Genomic DNA, 16,893 nt, shown 5'->3' on the forward strand with positions numbered 1-16,893 from the left:
GTCCAATCACGTTGATGGATAAAAATAAAATTAAAATAAGCATGTAACGACCACAAACGGAGGAAAATAGCGGAGTAAAAGTACCGATACATCACTTAAAATGTACTCAAGTAAAAGTAAAAGTACACAAGTTTTTCAAAAATGTTCAAAAAACTACTCAAAAAAGTACAATTACTGATAAAAACTACTTAATTGCTGTAACGTGAGTATTTGTAATTCGTTACTTCACACCCCTGGCTATTTGAAAAATATTGGAATTTATTTTGAATTTTAATATTTACACTCATTTTGGAGTAATACTTGATATATAAATATAAATGCAATAATAGTTTTACTACTTTTTGTTTTGTTTTGATTTGATTTTCATTTCTTTTATATTTGATTTATTAAGTAAATAAAGAAAAGTTAACATTGTCTTTAAGTTTTATTTTTACTTTTTTTAACTTGTTTTGTTTTTGCTTTTAATTTATTCAATATTTGGTTTATTGAGTAAATGAAGAAAAATGAACTCTTTTTGTTACTTTTTTGCTTTTATAAGTTTTTTTATTGATCTTTATTTTTTATTACTCTTTATCCCTTCATCCCTATTTTCTTTTCTTTTTTCCTTTCCTTTCCTTTCCTTTCCTTTCCTTTCCTTTCCTTTCCTTTCCTTTCCTTTCCTTTCCTTTCCTGTCCTGTCCTGTCCTGTCCTGTCCTGTAGTAATGTACATGAGGGGATGAATTACAGATTCACATTACTTTTTTTTTTTTTTTTTTTAAACTGGGAGCTATTAATCTCTTTTGGGTATCAAAATGTGAAGAGACGCTATAGAGTTTCTTCCTGCTGTGTTTGTTTTAACTCTTTCAACATGCCACTTTTTCTTCCTGTCTGATACAGAACTGTTGCAATGTGGGTTTTGGCAGAATATGAACATTGATCACAGTGGTCATGTGGGTTAGTCTTTATTTCTTTGAAGCCGTATTCATAAAACACACCAACATATTTGCGGACATCTTATAAAAATGTCTTTTTGAATTCCATAAAGAAACTATTTTGCCGAACATGTGTCATTTAGAGCTAAAATCTTTCAATGTGGATTAAAGTAGACACAAGGATAATATTTAAGCACCCGCAAGAGGGCAACATGTTTAAGGCTGAATGACATGATGGGAAATGGATGACGATCATACAACAAAAAAAAAAGAACACATGGAAACCTTTTCAGCCCATTTTTTGCTCCATACAATGGAACACAACTTGGAACACACTTTGTTTTAAACAAAATGCCAAAACACATCTTTGTTAAACTGATTAAATCTTATGTAACTGTGAAGATCAGATTGCACAGGCCACTGTAGAGCCAATGACCAGCTATGTGTCTAAAACACTGAGACGTGACGTAAACAAGAAGTCAGCCTTTATTTATGTAGCTCCATCAACTTACTGTAGCTTTATTGTATGTTTTTGGGTGTATATGTTTCAGGTTCTTGTTAGTGAGGATTCTGATGGAGAAGGAGTGATTGCGCATTTTCCAGCACATGATAAGCCTATATCCTGCATGGCATTTAATCTGAGTGGTAAGTGAACACCTCATTGTGATGCCTCACTGAGTCCTACCAAAGCACAAAACTCTAGGCACCTGGTCGGCAGGCGTTTACATGGTCTTAAAGGGGACGTGTTGTGGATATCCCTGCTTTTTTGTTTAATATGCAGTGCAGATTTATTCTGTTCACAATGCAAAGTTCTCTTCCTAGTACACCAGGCCATTTATATAAACCAAACTGCAATGATATTGACCTGCTCTGATAACCAACACTGTACTGCACTGGTATGAGGAGATAAGCCAATCATAAAAGAGTGCATTTTCATATAGATGTCTTAAAGGTACAGTAGCAACCTGTTTAAGTGGTAGTTAAGATTCAGTCCACCCAGGCCATTTATATAAACCAAACTGCAATGATATTGACCTGCTCTGATAACCAACACTGTACTGCACTGGTATGAGGAGATAAGCCAATCATAAAAGAGTGCATTTTCATATAGATGTCTTAAAGGTACAGTAGCAACCTGTTTAAGTGGTAGTTAAGATTCTGTCATCTTTTACTTTTCTTTGTCTTTCCAAACCTGTAGCCTATATTTCTTGCTTTTGTGGAACACAACTAGAAGTATTAAATGGTGATGTTGACTTCTCTTTTCCATATAGTCTTTCAAAGTTAAATTTAAAATTTAACAGAATTTTTATTTTTGGTTGAGCTATTCCTTTAATGCTAAGGGTGAAAAATGGACCTTTGACTGTTTTTAATGCAGGAAAGGTTGTCTAAGATTAAAAGGGGACTTCAGGGGAAAAAGGAATGATACAAAAGTGTGAAATAAGGCCCATTTGAAAAAGAGATGGCGGTGTCAGTCATGTCACCTTTATACATGTAACCTCATCTTGTTCCCTAAGCGTTACTGTCTGCTTGGCCCTTAAGATCTGTTGTTCTGAAAAGCAGCCATTGTGTATCTTCTGGTGAATCTGCCCCCAGGCACATCGGTCATTGTCATTTCTCCCTCATTTTCTTCTCTATCCGTCCTTCTTTTTCTTTCCTCTTGTCTCTCCTTAACGTGTAGTGGAATATTTAGTACTCATTGATCTTGTTCATGTCTGTCTCTCTTGAAGTGTATTGAGGTCAACAAAGCCCTCAGTCTCTTTCAGATGAAATACCCCAAGCACTGAACAGGTACAGTTTCAAACCTTAAAGATGAGAAGAGTTGTGCTTTTCAGAAGGCGTAGGATGGGCTCATAATTCTTAGCACATTTAGTCAGCCATGTCACAACATGCTTTACTCTTCATAAGGGCCACTATTCATTAATGCTGGATTTTGCACTTTGATTTTTATTTATATTCAGGATTATTTTTTTTATTTTTTATTTTTTTAGGATTCTCTCCTGCTTGAGCACCATGACTTGATGCCACTAGGTCATGGCTCCAACCACTTCTTGGATTTTATGGAAAAATACAGTAAAACCATGGCAGCATTGTCCTCAACCTGCCCTTGAACGAGCATCTTGGCTCATTTTAATAGGCAGTTATCTGATCACTTTTCAATTTTACATATAGTCATGTTTGTTTCTCCGGATATCCAGTCCAGTCACAATGGCTCATTGTAAGGTGTGTGTCGCAGATTGAGAGTCCTTCTAATAAGAAGGTGCTGAAAGCTAATGATAGCCATTGCCCTAAGTGAAATCCTTCACATATCTGACCTTACTAAGAAACACTATGGGAGACTCCATTGAGGATGAGTCATTGTGTACATAAGTATACACCTCCAGGTGCGGATGATTTTTGCATAGGGTTACTAAAAGATTGTAAGGAAATGGTGCATATCTTAGTAGATCAAAACAATCCTGATGGATGTTCTTTATCAACCGCACAATATTGAACTGATGCCAAGCCATGCCACAAAACTCGTGCCTGTGAGCTGTGATTGAGCTTGGGTGCAGTAATATTATAAAGAGGATTTATGCAAAGAGTAGTTTAGAACAAGTAAATATAATTGATTAATTTATGATTGATTAATTAATTAAAATATTTTATTTATTATTATAAATAAAAGATTGTGGAAATTGACATTGATCTACTTTTTGTTTCATTTTAATTAAATGTATTTTTTATTTAAAATAGATTTTATTCTAATTACAGCACTGTACTGTTATTGTCATTGTCTTATTTGTATCAAATTATTTCTGTTTCTATTTTAAGAGAAACATTTGAGATTTTTTTTTAATTCAATACATAAATGAACTATAAGTCAGAAAATTGTCTATTACGTATAAAGTCATTGTCTATTAAGAGTAATTGCTGAAGTTAAGTTATTATCTATTGACACTAGCAGCCTTGTTTGCTTTTAGTATTTTTTTCTGTATTAATTTATTACTATTAATTATTTCTTCTCAGTTTGGAAGCCCCGTATTCTTGCCTTTTAATTTTACTGCATTATTGAACCATTGCATTCTTTAGATTTGCGTATAAAATGAGGGAATAAAATGCAGTGAATTATACCCTTCTAATTAGATTGTCCTGACCTCGCTTTGGACAGAACATGTTTGTCTCTAGGTGGCGCTATTGGTTAACCTTTAGACCTCAGAGTAGCAAGCCACCTTTTCCTCATTAGCATGTGTGGAGCAGGAGGTGGAGGTGAAGTCAGTGTCCCATCACTATGGTCAACTGCACTGGAACTTTCAGCTCAGTGGTCCTTCTATCTTTATGAGTCAGTTAGAGAAAAGTGCTATGGATCACAGAGCAAAGCAAACATACAGTCAACAATCAAGGCCTGCTCAGGGACATTACTTCTACAAATATTAGTGCAAATGTGTGTTTTTCTTAGATCAACAAAGAATTGAAGGTCTCAAAAAAAAACTAATGTGACTACATAACCATCCTATCAAACTGAAATGCTGAAATGAGGGGCTCAACAATGATGGTGTAAAGTCATGTGTGAGAGACACATTACCAGTATTATCAAAAAATTGTGATAAGTAATCATCATATGCCATTATTTTTTTTTCAGCAAAAACAGTTATGTAATATATAATTTTTATATATATTTTTTTGAAATAAATTTTTTTTCATGTTTTTTTATTTTATTTCTTTTTTATATGTAGACTACCACTCAAAAGTTTGCAGTTGGTGTTTTTGAAGTGTTTTTGAAAGAAGACACTTATGCTCATCAAGGCTGCATTTATTTGATCAAAAATACAGTAAAAACAGCAAGACTGTGAAATATTATTTCTATTTTAATATATTTAAGTGTCTTAAGTGTCACATGATCATTCAGAAATCATTCTAATATGCTGATTTGTTGCTCAAGAAGCATTTCTTATCAATGTTGAAAACAGTTGTATTACGGTACTTTTTTTTCTTCTTTTTTGTAAACCGTGATGATGCTTTTTTTTGTCTAAGGACTCTTTGATGAATAGAAAGTTCAAAAGAACCGCTTTTATTTGAAATCTTGTGTAACATTATTAAATGTTTTTACTGTCACTTTCAATGGCTTAATGGGAGTGTTAAATACAAATCCAGCCAGGCTAACTGAAAAAGACTTATTGTTAAATCCTGACCTGTGTTTGAGAATCACAGCTTTTGGTTCGGTCTATCTCATGTGAAGGGTTGGTGTATTGTTTTGGTTACTCTTTCACTGAAGATTATTGTCCTAGCCTAGGGAGACCCCAGCTCTGGTCCCCTGAGTGCTGAGCCCCCAGTGTGGCCCTTTGTCAGGCGTCCTCTGCCCTCATGAGGAGTGTGCTCTGGGGCGGCTTGTTTTAGATAACAGTGGGGTGCTGCAAACTTCAAACAGTTTGACCTTCACCTGTCAGCTTTATTCAGAAATAATGGGATGTGTCCGTTATCACCTCATTTGCTCGGGCATAAATCGAAAGGGCTGTAATAATTGTTTTGAGTTATGAAATTGTTTGGCACCAGCAAGGCTGAAAGAAATCCCCGTAGTCCCCTATACAGAAAAGAGCCTCCAGATATGCTGACTAACAATATCAGGCTAAACTTTCCGTGAGACCGGTGTTCACATTCATGCCGTAATTTACGTTCCTGACATCATTAACACATGATCAAAAACAGCTCTTTGAGATTTGCAAGAAATGCCTTCTCGGCACTGTGAAGAAACATGAACGGCAGCTTTAAGTGAGAAGTTTAGCCTCGTCCATCTAGCCTGACTTGTCCAAAATTAACAGTGTTGAAGCCACAGTGGAAAGTGTCACTCCGGCCACAGGGCCGACCGCAGCTCCATCCAGACGGTTTTGATTTCAGAGAGGGAAAAGGCCAACTTGAAAAGAAACAATGTGGTGACTTGACATTGACTGGAACATGCAAACCTCCACTGAAAAAAAAAAAAAAAACCCCAAAAAAACAAAAGCACTTATGTAAGAAATCCAACTCAACAGTGTGTGTTGGACGAAAAACAGAAGGGCGAGGGTAGAAAATGGCAGCCAATCGGATAGCTGGCGCTTGTGCTGTGGTGTTGGAGCTTCTATTCATAGGCACATAATTAAAGGATGCTGCTCCGAACAGCGGCGTGCAGGACTCACTTTAGCCAGAGTATCTGTTTTTCACTCCTTGTCCTCTGCTGATCTCTCCTCTCCCCTTTGAGGATGTTTCTGCAAAGTTTAAATGGCGCTAAACTGGTCTTAATCGATAGCAGAGTGAGCGATTGGTGTAAGGGTACGGTCGCGTGCAGTGCGAGGGTGGACAGGTCTCACGGCCCATGAGACACTGTAATTCCACTCAATCACGGAACTGATAAGCATCAAGGAATCTGCTCTTGCGAGACAGCTTAGTTTAGGTCAGTTCATTCTGGCAAGTGTTTGCTTGCGGGTTCTTAAGGGGAAGGGTGAGCTGAAGTGCCTGCTTGTCTGTTGCGGATGTGGCCTTTCTTGCACCCACTCCTATGAGTCACTCACAAACACCCAGCTGGAGTGTTGTAGATTTTAGATTCATATTGTTGACAGGGACATCATATGCAGTTCTCAGTTGGAGTTTGTAATAAGCCATGTCTTCATGCAGAGGTAGCAATTAAGGATGGATCTGAAGTCCTCTGCTTCATTGAAAAAGCTTGTTTGTTGGGTTTAGAAACTATCATTTGGCAATATTCACACACGAATTTGTCTCTGTGTGTGTTTTAATGGGGCTGTGACCGTGTATCACATTCCATTTTGCGCCGTGCCTGTGCACAGTGGGACAGTCAGAAGGGATTAAAGGCCCAGGCTGAGATGTCACCTTTTAATGCACATTGCAAGCGACGAGCGGAACATTAGTGGAATTTGCCTGAAGCATGAGCTCTATTTTATAATGGCATTATGAAATCTGATGATGTTTTTTCAATGTTCTTTTTTTTGTTGCTAATCTTTCAAATACTTTTTCCCCCAGATACAGAAATTCTGCACAATACCTGTTAAAATCCCTGATCACTCCTCTTTTTGTTGTAATTCTTTATTTTATTTTATTTTTTATAAACTAAAATGAAGAGTTTACATTTTTAATACAGGCTTTGAGCAAGGATGACCTTGTAGAACAAGCACGTTAACCAACAGATTTAATTTTAATTTAATTTAATAAAAAAATAAAATAAAAAAAAAGTCAAGCTACAGTGTTGAAAATTCCAATTCCAGACATATTAACTGTCAAACAAACAAGCTAAAAGTTGTCTCTTGGCTATTTTTTAATGATGTTTCCAAAAGGTGGTAAGAGCAGTGTCTTGTGAAGTCTGTACCTCAGTTTGTAGTTGTAAAACCTTAGTCAGATGCTTTGGTTTCAAGGCTGCAATGGAAACATCCTCTCTGATCCCCCTTTCATTCCTCTTGACCTGAGAAGAGTTACTTCTCTTCTTCACCTCTAGTTTGTTTTTGTAGGAAGGATTGCCTGTGTGGACCACGTTTTTGCTGACAGCTTTATGCTGTTACGCTCCGAGGCTTTTTAGCAGTTGTATTAGTTTGATTGGCCGGTTGGCTTTAGTCTCCAAAAGTTCCACCAGATTCCCAAGGAACATCCGACGTTAGTTTTCCAAACACCTCAGCTGCAATGAATGATCCATTGTCCTGAGAAAATCTTAAGGTCAGCCCCCAAATTAAGGGCATTAATGTTGAAGCGCGGCATGAAGAATTGTAGTTGCTGTGGTAAATGTTTCAGAGGATTAATTAGCTCACAGAACCCTTTAAAATAAAAGAGAGCGCTGAAATGGAAAGAGATTATAGCGACTGTCTGTTTCCTGAGAAAGGATTACTCTCTTTCCATACTCCTCCTTTCTGCAGTCAGACTCTTTATCTAGAGATTGTGGTTTAGCTCATTTATTTGGGGCTTTCAAAAATCACACAAAAGCCTGTTTTAGGCTGACTAAGCTTTAAGGAGACTGTGCTTTTCCACTGCGGAGCATAAAATAGATTTGCACTGCTGTCAAGCATCAACTGGATTTTGTGGCCATAGACAGATCCACAACAAGAACCTATACGAGAGCGATTTCATGGCTGCATAAATTGTTAGCTGAGGATAACAAGGCAGTGTTCACAATTAACACTTGCCAAATGCCACATGCTGTTTTTTTTATATCGTGTATATAATGTTGTCATTTGGCCTACAGCGAATTGTAAGAATGATAATCTGACTGGTGTAAATAACATTGAGTGAATCAAATCATACAAATTATTTACTAAAGAAAATTTTGACTTGCATGACATTTATTAACTTTTGTCTCAGAGGCAAGTGGCAGCACATACAAGTGCATCTCAATAAATTAGAATGTTGTGGAAAAGTTCATTTATTTCAGTAATAAATCTTCATCTCTCATTTAAACACTTCAGTCATAAAAAAAGATGTCATTAAACAAATATTAAAAATTTACTGTCGATATTTTGTTTCTACATTAATTTGAAGATTGAATGTGAAATTATTGCAATATAAAAGTATATTTAAAAACATTAATGTTAGGTGGGATTAAACGTGATTAATTTCAGGAAAATATGTGATTAATTAATTTTTTTTAATTGATTGACAGCACTAATATATTCACATTCACACAAACTACTGAGCAAAAGTCTTAGGCCATTAGTATTTTCACCAACAGCAAAATGCTTTTAAGCCATTTAATTCTATCGTTTGCTGTAGTGTGTAAGTAGAAAATATCAGTTTACATTTACAAACATTCCTTTAGCCATTAATTGTAATAATCCAGTGAGATTTTTTGTATGTGCAAGGAGACTGACAACTGCCAGTGCTTCACGCAGAGTTCTTATGTCACCATAATCCAGTCCGTCTGGAATGACATGAAGAATCTGAAAAAAATCGGAGACAGACTAAATCCAGAAGAACTGTGGCAAAATCTCCAAGGCACTTGAAGAAAACTACCTGCTGTTATGCTGGGACACAGACAAGGTGAGGTGGATCCAAATGCAAGTAGTTTATTGACAAAACAAGAAAGCAAAGGAAACTAAATAACAGAGGTAAATAACAAAGGAACACTGAGCAAGAACTGGAGCTAGACCTGAAATCCAAGACAGGAGCATCAACAAGCAAACAACAACTGACAAACAAGCACTGAAACACAGGGGTATATATACTGAGCTGAACTAATGAGTAACTATGGAAACTAGCAAGCAGATGGGTGTGGTCCAATGAGTGTCCATGGCAACAAGAAAGGGAAAAGAGCAGCAGGGAAACATGAGCAGAACAAGGCAACAATGAAGACCCAAGAGTCCATAAACAGAGACACAAGAAACACAGACAGGGATCGTGACACCTGCAAAGCTACCTGAAAAACTATGCGCAAGTGTCCCTAGGACAAAAGCTGTTTTAAATGCAAAGGGTTGGCCACACCAAATATTGATTTGATTTAGTTAAAGAGGTCATCCGATGCTACATGCACTTTTACGAGTTGTTTGAACTGAAATGTGTGTTGGCAGTGTGTACACAACCACCCTATAATGATAAAAATCCACCCAGTGTTTTAGAAGTGAGTATGAGGTTTTTTAATTAATCTTTGCAAATCGCCTTTCCTAATAATGTGCTAATTAGCAAGTTTCACGATGAATGCGGCTAAAGTAAACAGTCCATCAGAGAGCGTTAACTCATTAACATTTAAAGGAAAATGCTACAAAACGGCTTGCTCTGAAAAGAGGGGTTTTTTACACTACCATTGAGAAATTTTAACCAAACTGTTACAGACTTTTTATTAAGACCCTGAAGAATCATATCAACTTGTGGAAAATGGGCATCGATGACCCCTTTAATAGAAGTTATAGAAGCATCCTTAATTTACAGCATTTTTACACAAGTGCCACAAAAACTTTTCACAGTTCAGTTCTGCTTTGCAGGAAGGTTTCTTAAAGCATCTTGGAGACGTTGCCACAGTTCTTCTGGATTTAGTCTGTCTCAATTTTTTCAGATTCTTTGTGTCATTCCAGACGGACTGGATGATGGTGAGATCAGATCTCTGTGTGGAGCTCTGACTGTTGTCAGACAAAAATCTCACTGGATTATTACAATTAATGGCAAAATGAATGTTTGGAAATATAAACTGCTATGTCCTACTGACACATTACAGCAAAAGATAGAAATAACTGGCTTATCTGACTTATCCCAGGAAAGTCTGATGCCTATTATTAAACAGAATTTCCTCCAAAAACAGCTCAGGAGTCAGGAAATGTGAGTAAAAAGTGTGCAGATTCCGTGTGGGCCTAATGATAACCTACACTTCCATCCTTTCTTAATGGACGTGACCTCGTGGTCACCTTGGTTACACTGGTTCTCTAGAATGCGAATTTCGTTGAAGTGTTGTATTAAAGTTATGATTGCCTCCTGCCGAGAAAAGGCCTTTATGATCTATTAATATTCAAGCGCTTACATGTGGTTTGGCTGTAAAGCAAATATAAACATTCTCCTTCGTTACACTTGAATGTGGATCAAATGAACCGTGAGCACCTTTTTCCTCCTCCCACCTACTTTTTTTCCCCTCCCTTCCTCAAAGCTCTCAATTTAATTGTGGATGTGGTTTCATAGCTAAGAGCGTTGAGTGCCTCTCCAAGCCAGCATGCCCACAGGAGCAGTGTACCATGTTTAAAGAGCATATCCTAGGTACCAACGTGCCTAGATAAACAGTATCCCTGGCCGCACGACGCTGTGAGATGTGCTCGCAAGCCCCCTCTGGAATCCACAGCAGTCATCCCTGCAACCCAGAGGAATGGAAACTGGAGACAGCATTACATCTGCCCGGCTCACCGCGAGACACTGCACAGTTAGTTCACCAGTCCCCAATCTGCCACCCCGTCCTCGACTCCACACACACAAACACAAGCCGCCTCCAGGTTGGGATCAAACAGCCCAGCTTTTAGAAGTTCTCACTTAGTCTGTAAAAGATTAACAAGTTATTGACTGAATTTTGACCCATGCCGGTCTCCTCCTCTCCTTAGTACTGTTATCTGATGGTTGGAGTGAGGGTGGCCTCTGGACTAAGTGAGTGTTGCTCGCTCCAGGCTTGAGTGGGCGGCTTTGATGTGAGATGTGCAACCCTGTGTGTGTGTGTGTGTTCCACAGCTTTCATAAACACCTCCACAAGTGCAGCATGACCGGAGAGGAGGCCGTCCAATGGACTCACAAAGGACCACAAACACGCACGCACGGTCGTGCTTTTACAATAAATATGGGCAGCTACAAGGACAAAATGCTGTGATTGATGTGTTTATTTGTTCTTTTTTTTTCTTGCATGAAGTTCGTGTCTGCGGTATTAGAGTGCACCGATTCCCAGCGTCCGCCCTTTAAAAGTTTATCCACATGTTTATAATTTGAGATTTCCTCTTTTTCAAAGGTCTTAGGCGAGTGTTGTTCATTTGAAAGGGATACTTTTGTTTCAGTCCTGCGACTTTGCCAAGTTGGAGGCCTCTGCTTGTCAGGCTGCTGAGATCATCGGAGTTGGTCGGCGAGAATGCCTAAGACACTTTTGAAATAAAACTTGGCTATGAGGAGGTTTAGCAGATGTTTTGTGTTTAAAGACTTGTTAAGGGGAGAACAACAAAACAATGAATGCAAGTATGAAGTATGAATGCTGTCACTCTACAGCTAGCGAATGTCAGTTTGTTTGAGGTGCCTTTTTAGCGAGAAACAGCCAAATCTGCTTGAAAGGATATTCTGGGGTGTATTTTGCAGTTCATATGAATGCAGTCCGTTCTAAATTGCAGAAGTAAATGCTTTTGATGATGTACGATTTCAAACGTGTTGAAATATAAATATACTGCATTTCCTATTATGAATTATGATACAGCTTGATTCATTGGTCTGTTGTTGGGTTGGTTGATTTATCACCACAAGTGAACCACTTCAGAATTCGTTTTCAATCGTGCTGAGACCAACTTGTTCAGGCTATCCTGGGCCGATTGTTTTGGTGAAGATCTGAGCACGATTGCAATGTTCATATATTCTTCAAAGAACAGAAAGAAAACGTGCCAGAACATGTTGTTCTTTGTTATGCAAATGTAGAACGACAAAAGGGTGAGTAAATAACAATTTTTATTTTGGGTGAATTATCCCATTGTTCCTCCAAATATTTGATTACTGTAGGTATTATGTCATGTAGATGTGCGTTATTATTGTAGCTCAAGTACACAAAACCCCCGTTTACTCACATAATTTCTCGTTAAAAGTCATAAATGACTCTTTTGCCTTGAGGACGAGGTGTTATAAATAGGATGTGTGAAAAATTGCTTTAACATCTCAGGTTCCTGAAATTTTATGGCTGCTTACCAGTACAGAGAAGCTCTCTTTAATTTAGCTTCCCACAGGCCAACCAACTGACGCCTCTACGCGAGGCCCTGTATTTCAACAAGGCCGCAAAAGCTCCAGCACCCGTTTTCCATTCTCCACTGGCTTTTGGAGAACAGAGTGTACCATCAGCAAACTTGTGTCCCAACAAGCTGGCCAAGCCTCATCTGTCAAAGCCAGGGTGAGCGCGAGAGCGGCGGGGTGAGGTAGAGGAAGCTCCCAGATAAACATACCGCAGCGCCTAAACGCCTAATCACTCTGCGCTTCCGTTTGTAGCCTCTATAATTAGAAGGCACTCTCTTCCGTGTATTCCCAGTTGACGCAAATGCTTCTTGTGGCTTGGCACCTCATTTGGGGCGTGGGTTAGTTTATGGCCAGGCCGTAGCTTGGTTTAGTCTTCTGATACAGCATAAATAGCTAACCGCTGTCTAATTCACTAGCCGACTCTGTTTTTCTTTTTCGTAGGCGCAATCTCAGCGTGACCCTTCCTTCGCTGCCGCAGCCCATCCCCTTTGCTTCCTGTCTTACCGCTCAATGAGATGGCAAAGCCACACCGAAAGCAGATGCTATTCCTAAGTGTGAAAACGAAAATAACGTGGGCAGAAATAGGATAGATGAGCTCATCTAGCACGGCCGCTATTCTATTGTCATGTGTGCGGGAGTTCGTCTGACCTTCCAGTAATAAACTCCTTTTTAGATTTGTCAGACCACCCAATAAATGCTCGCCACAAATTAAACCCCTCTGTGAACTCGGCATTAGAGATTCAGCATTGGAAAATCACTAATTATTGTCATCTTAAATTACAGCAGTGAGATCGAGAGCCAGCGGCTAAATCCATCTTAATCGTAGTGTTGGAGAAAGTTTCCAAAGCGGTAGTGACCAGACTTTCATGTGTGTGGAAAATAGCCTGTAGAGCTGTCACACTGTTTTTAGAAACCAGTTGTATGCGGGGTTGCGTTGCCATGAAGATTTGCTTCAGGTTTTTTTCTAGTGTGGTTTAGTAAGTGTGTTGTTTACAGTAAGAGCTTATACTTTGTCGTTTCACTAACTTCAAATAAAAGTGGGAAAATGAGAGGCCCTGTCATCAGAGGTTCCACTTGGGTTCTCCTGCGGTTGTGTTTAAAACAGATCCACATATTCTCTGGCCCGGACAGCCGAGGGAAGATCTTGGCATGCAGTTAATTCTAGAACACAAATGGCAATGGAACACGATTGCCCTTTACAACCATGTAAACGTGTCTCATGAAATGCTCAGTACTTGATGGCAGTCTGGGTGCCGCCGTTTTTGACTTGCAGTATGTTCTTCTCAGTTTAAGCTCAGAGTTGGTGCACTTAAAGCAAGTAAATGTTCAAATGAAATTTATATACGTTTAGAGTGGCCATTCCTGCCACTTTCATTGATAGATGAACGTGGACTAATCACTAGGCCACAATTCAGGAAGACTGAATCACTGGTCCCTAAATCCAAATAGTAAACCCCAAGAAAATTTAGCTCTAGGGCTGGGAAAATCCTAAAAACTTAAAAAGCATGGAGGATAATTTCTGTAGCCTCAGGAAGTGGGCAAAAAAATGCTGTATTGATTGCGTTTCCATATTAATCACAGAATTTAGTACAAATTAATTAAAAATAATTAAATATTTTTTCCAGTTCCTGAGTCTGTAATTGTTTTATCCCACACTGCAAAAAATGATGTTATACTGCAAAAAATGCTTTTCTTAATTAGATTTTTTGTCTTGTTTCCAGACAAAATATCAAAAAATTCTTATATTAAAGGGTTAGTTCATCCAAAAATGAAAATTAGGCTGTTTTTTACTCACCCCGATGCATCCTAGGTGTATATGACTTTCTTCTTTCAGACGAATCCAGTCGGAGTTATATTAAAAATTGTCTTTGATCTTTCAAGCTCTATCGTTGCACTCAGCGGGTGTTGCAGTGCTTCGGTTCAAAAGATCTGAAATAAAAAGCACCCTTCCATAAAAAAAAAAAGTGTCTCACATGGCTCCGGGGGGGTGAACAAAGGCCTCCTGTAGCGAATCGATGCGTTTTTGTAAGAAAAATATCCATATTCAAAGAACAAGCAAAATAATGTGCCAATGGGGTGAGCAAAATAATCTTGTTTTCTGTTTGAAATAATTCTGAATCCATTTTTCTGAAAACAAGACAATAATTTTTAATATAAGAATTTTTAGATATTTTGGCTGGAAACAAGACAAAAAATCTAATTAAGAAAAGCATTTTTTGCAGTGCACTTTCTATATCTAGTGTTATATATTTCATCATACTGCTCCAAAATTTAGATTTTTTATGTTCTAATGTTATCAGTGTAATAATTAGTTAATCTCAGAAAACATTGTGATAAATTAGTTGTCACTTTTTTTAAATAGTTTTGTTGCTCTAAATTAAACACATCCTGTGTCACCAATGATCTGGGAAATAGTTTTTTGTTTGGTAGTGCTAAGAAGGTGCACTATGGTGAAATAAATTACGCTCTTTTCTGATCTACAGGTATGTTACTAGTGACTGCAGACACCCTTGGTCACGACTTCCACGTTTTCCAAATCTTGACTCACCCATGGGCGTCTTCCCAGAGTGCAGTTCATCATCTATACACACTTCATAGAGGAGAGACTGAGGCTAAGGTAATAATAATGATAATAATTCCTTACATTTATATAGCGCTTTTCTGGGCACTCAAAGTGCTTTACATAGAAGGGGGGAATCTCCTCAACCACCACCAGAACATATAAGAAGGTAAGAACATATGTGTATGCACACATTTACATAAAAGCTTTTCCTTACTTTCAACACTGTCCTATAGCACGCACATATGGTACAAACTCATAAATTTGTATCCTCCAAATGGAAGATGTATCAACGACAAAAAGAAACTGTCTTGCGTTCAAGTAATACATGGACAGTGTGGGATATTAATTCAAACTTCAAAGCTCCCCGTTACATCCCTTGCTCACACGCACATGCCTGTGCCTACACTCAGGCTATTTTCGGGGGAGTTATTGAGATTAAATATTGCCTTTCCGGACTCTTTTAATCATTAGCATAATAATTTAAAGTCTTTGTGGGCCACCCACAACTGTTTATGGTTGCCTGTGCTTGTATGGCTCTGGAAATGTGCAATTTGAACATGTTTTTCATCGTCAGTGAATCCCTGCATGTTATCTAAATAATGTCAAGAGACATAAGGCTTGGTACCACTGAGCTCCAGAAGAACACGTTACTGCTGTCTCGGCTTCTTTGTAGTATGTAGGGCAGTGTATGTTAGACAAAAAGTGTGAGTATGACCCATCTGATTGATCTTAAACATGGCTATGAGATACATAACCCCTTGCTACTGTGGAATATGAATTGAATTGAATACTTTGTCATTGTACAATGTATGTACAACGAAATTCAAAGTGCAAGTGTCTATGAGTATAAATTGTGTCACAGTTCAAAATGTTTATTTTTTATTTATTTTTACATGTAGTCAGAGTCACAGCAACATGAATATTTTTGTACCTGGAGAACTTTTGCCCCCAGTACAAAACAAAATTATGTGGATCCATGTTAAATATTTGTGCTCTCAGCAGTTAGTCTTTGCTTATTCTAAACTTCCTCCCCTGTGGCTCCCATGTTCAGTTTTCAACACTCTGGAATCCGAAGACCCGAAACTATTAGTGTTGCCAATATGTTTTCAATCAAAAAAAAAAGAGAAAAGTTGCTAAAAATACCTCAGACGGCTGGTGAGAGCTTAGATTGTGCTTCTGACTGGAGCTTTACTCTTGCACCTTTGGGTCAAGCTTGGGGCTTGTAACACCTATATCTTAGGCTATGAGGTCATGGACTAGAGGACATTCCCACTGGGGCAATATGGTCGCGCTTGCGACTTTACACCACTCTCTCTTAAATCCCTGGAAATAGACTGTTGGCAGCACTGAATATAGTCTCCGTAATTTTCCCATTTCATCCCAGCTTTATAAATTACAAATCCAGAACAACTAATGGTGTTATTTGAAACAGAATTGGTCCTGGATTTTGTCCAGTTAGCCAGATGTTTGTTGCATTTTAGTCCCACTTTAGTGTAGTAAGACATAGTTTATAATTTACAACTAGAACACAGTTACTGCTTTACTGCTGTGAAAAAGTAGACCTGTTGTATTACCTGGCAGGTTCGATTGCTTGGACAAGAACAGCAACATATCTATTCTAGTCACATGATTTGAAGGCCCACATTTTATTTTATTTTATTTATATAGTTATTCCTTGAGTATTTTTTAAATTTAATTTAATTTTAATATAATTTATTAAATTTTTTCACTTCAATAGATATTCTATTTTTAATATTTTTTTGGTATTTTTTTTACCGTTTTAGTAGTTTTTTTTTTATTTTTAAATGTTATTTTGTTATTATTTTATTTTATTTTATTTTAATTTCCACTTTGTAATAGTTATTCTTTTTAATTTATTTTAATTTTACTAGTTAAATACTATTATTATTTTTTTACTTTTTACTTAAAGTCCCCATGAAATCAAAATGAAAGTTTTTTGGGTGTTAGTATCAATATGTTAGTCTTAAGGTTATCTATAAGGCAGTGTGCTCCAAAACAGTGACAAAATT

The 16,893-nt window shown here is 37.7% G+C and overlaps 1 protein-coding gene across 1 annotated transcript in view; it reads left to right on the plus strand.

Annotated features, from left to right (window-relative positions):
• The window catches only part of LOC107685068 (breast carcinoma-amplified sequence 3-like), a 269,249-nt gene that overhangs the window by 59,633 nt on the left and 192,723 nt on the right, over positions 1–16,893 (plus strand). Inside the window, exons 13-14 of the mRNA XM_016481528.1 lie at positions 1,464–1,557; positions 14,784–14,917. Coding sequence (XP_016337014.1) covers positions 1,464–1,557; positions 14,784–14,917 — 228 coding nt within the window. The remainder of the gene's footprint in view (positions 1–1,463; positions 1,558–14,783; positions 14,918–16,893) is intronic.

This window comes from Sinocyclocheilus anshuiensis, unplaced genomic scaffold (assembly GCF_001515605.1).
Source record: "Sinocyclocheilus anshuiensis isolate Anshui unplaced genomic scaffold, SAMN03320099.WGS_v1.1 scaffold914, whole genome shotgun sequence".
NCBI classification, from domain to species: domain Eukaryota; kingdom Metazoa; phylum Chordata; class Actinopteri; order Cypriniformes; family Cyprinidae; genus Sinocyclocheilus; species Sinocyclocheilus anshuiensis.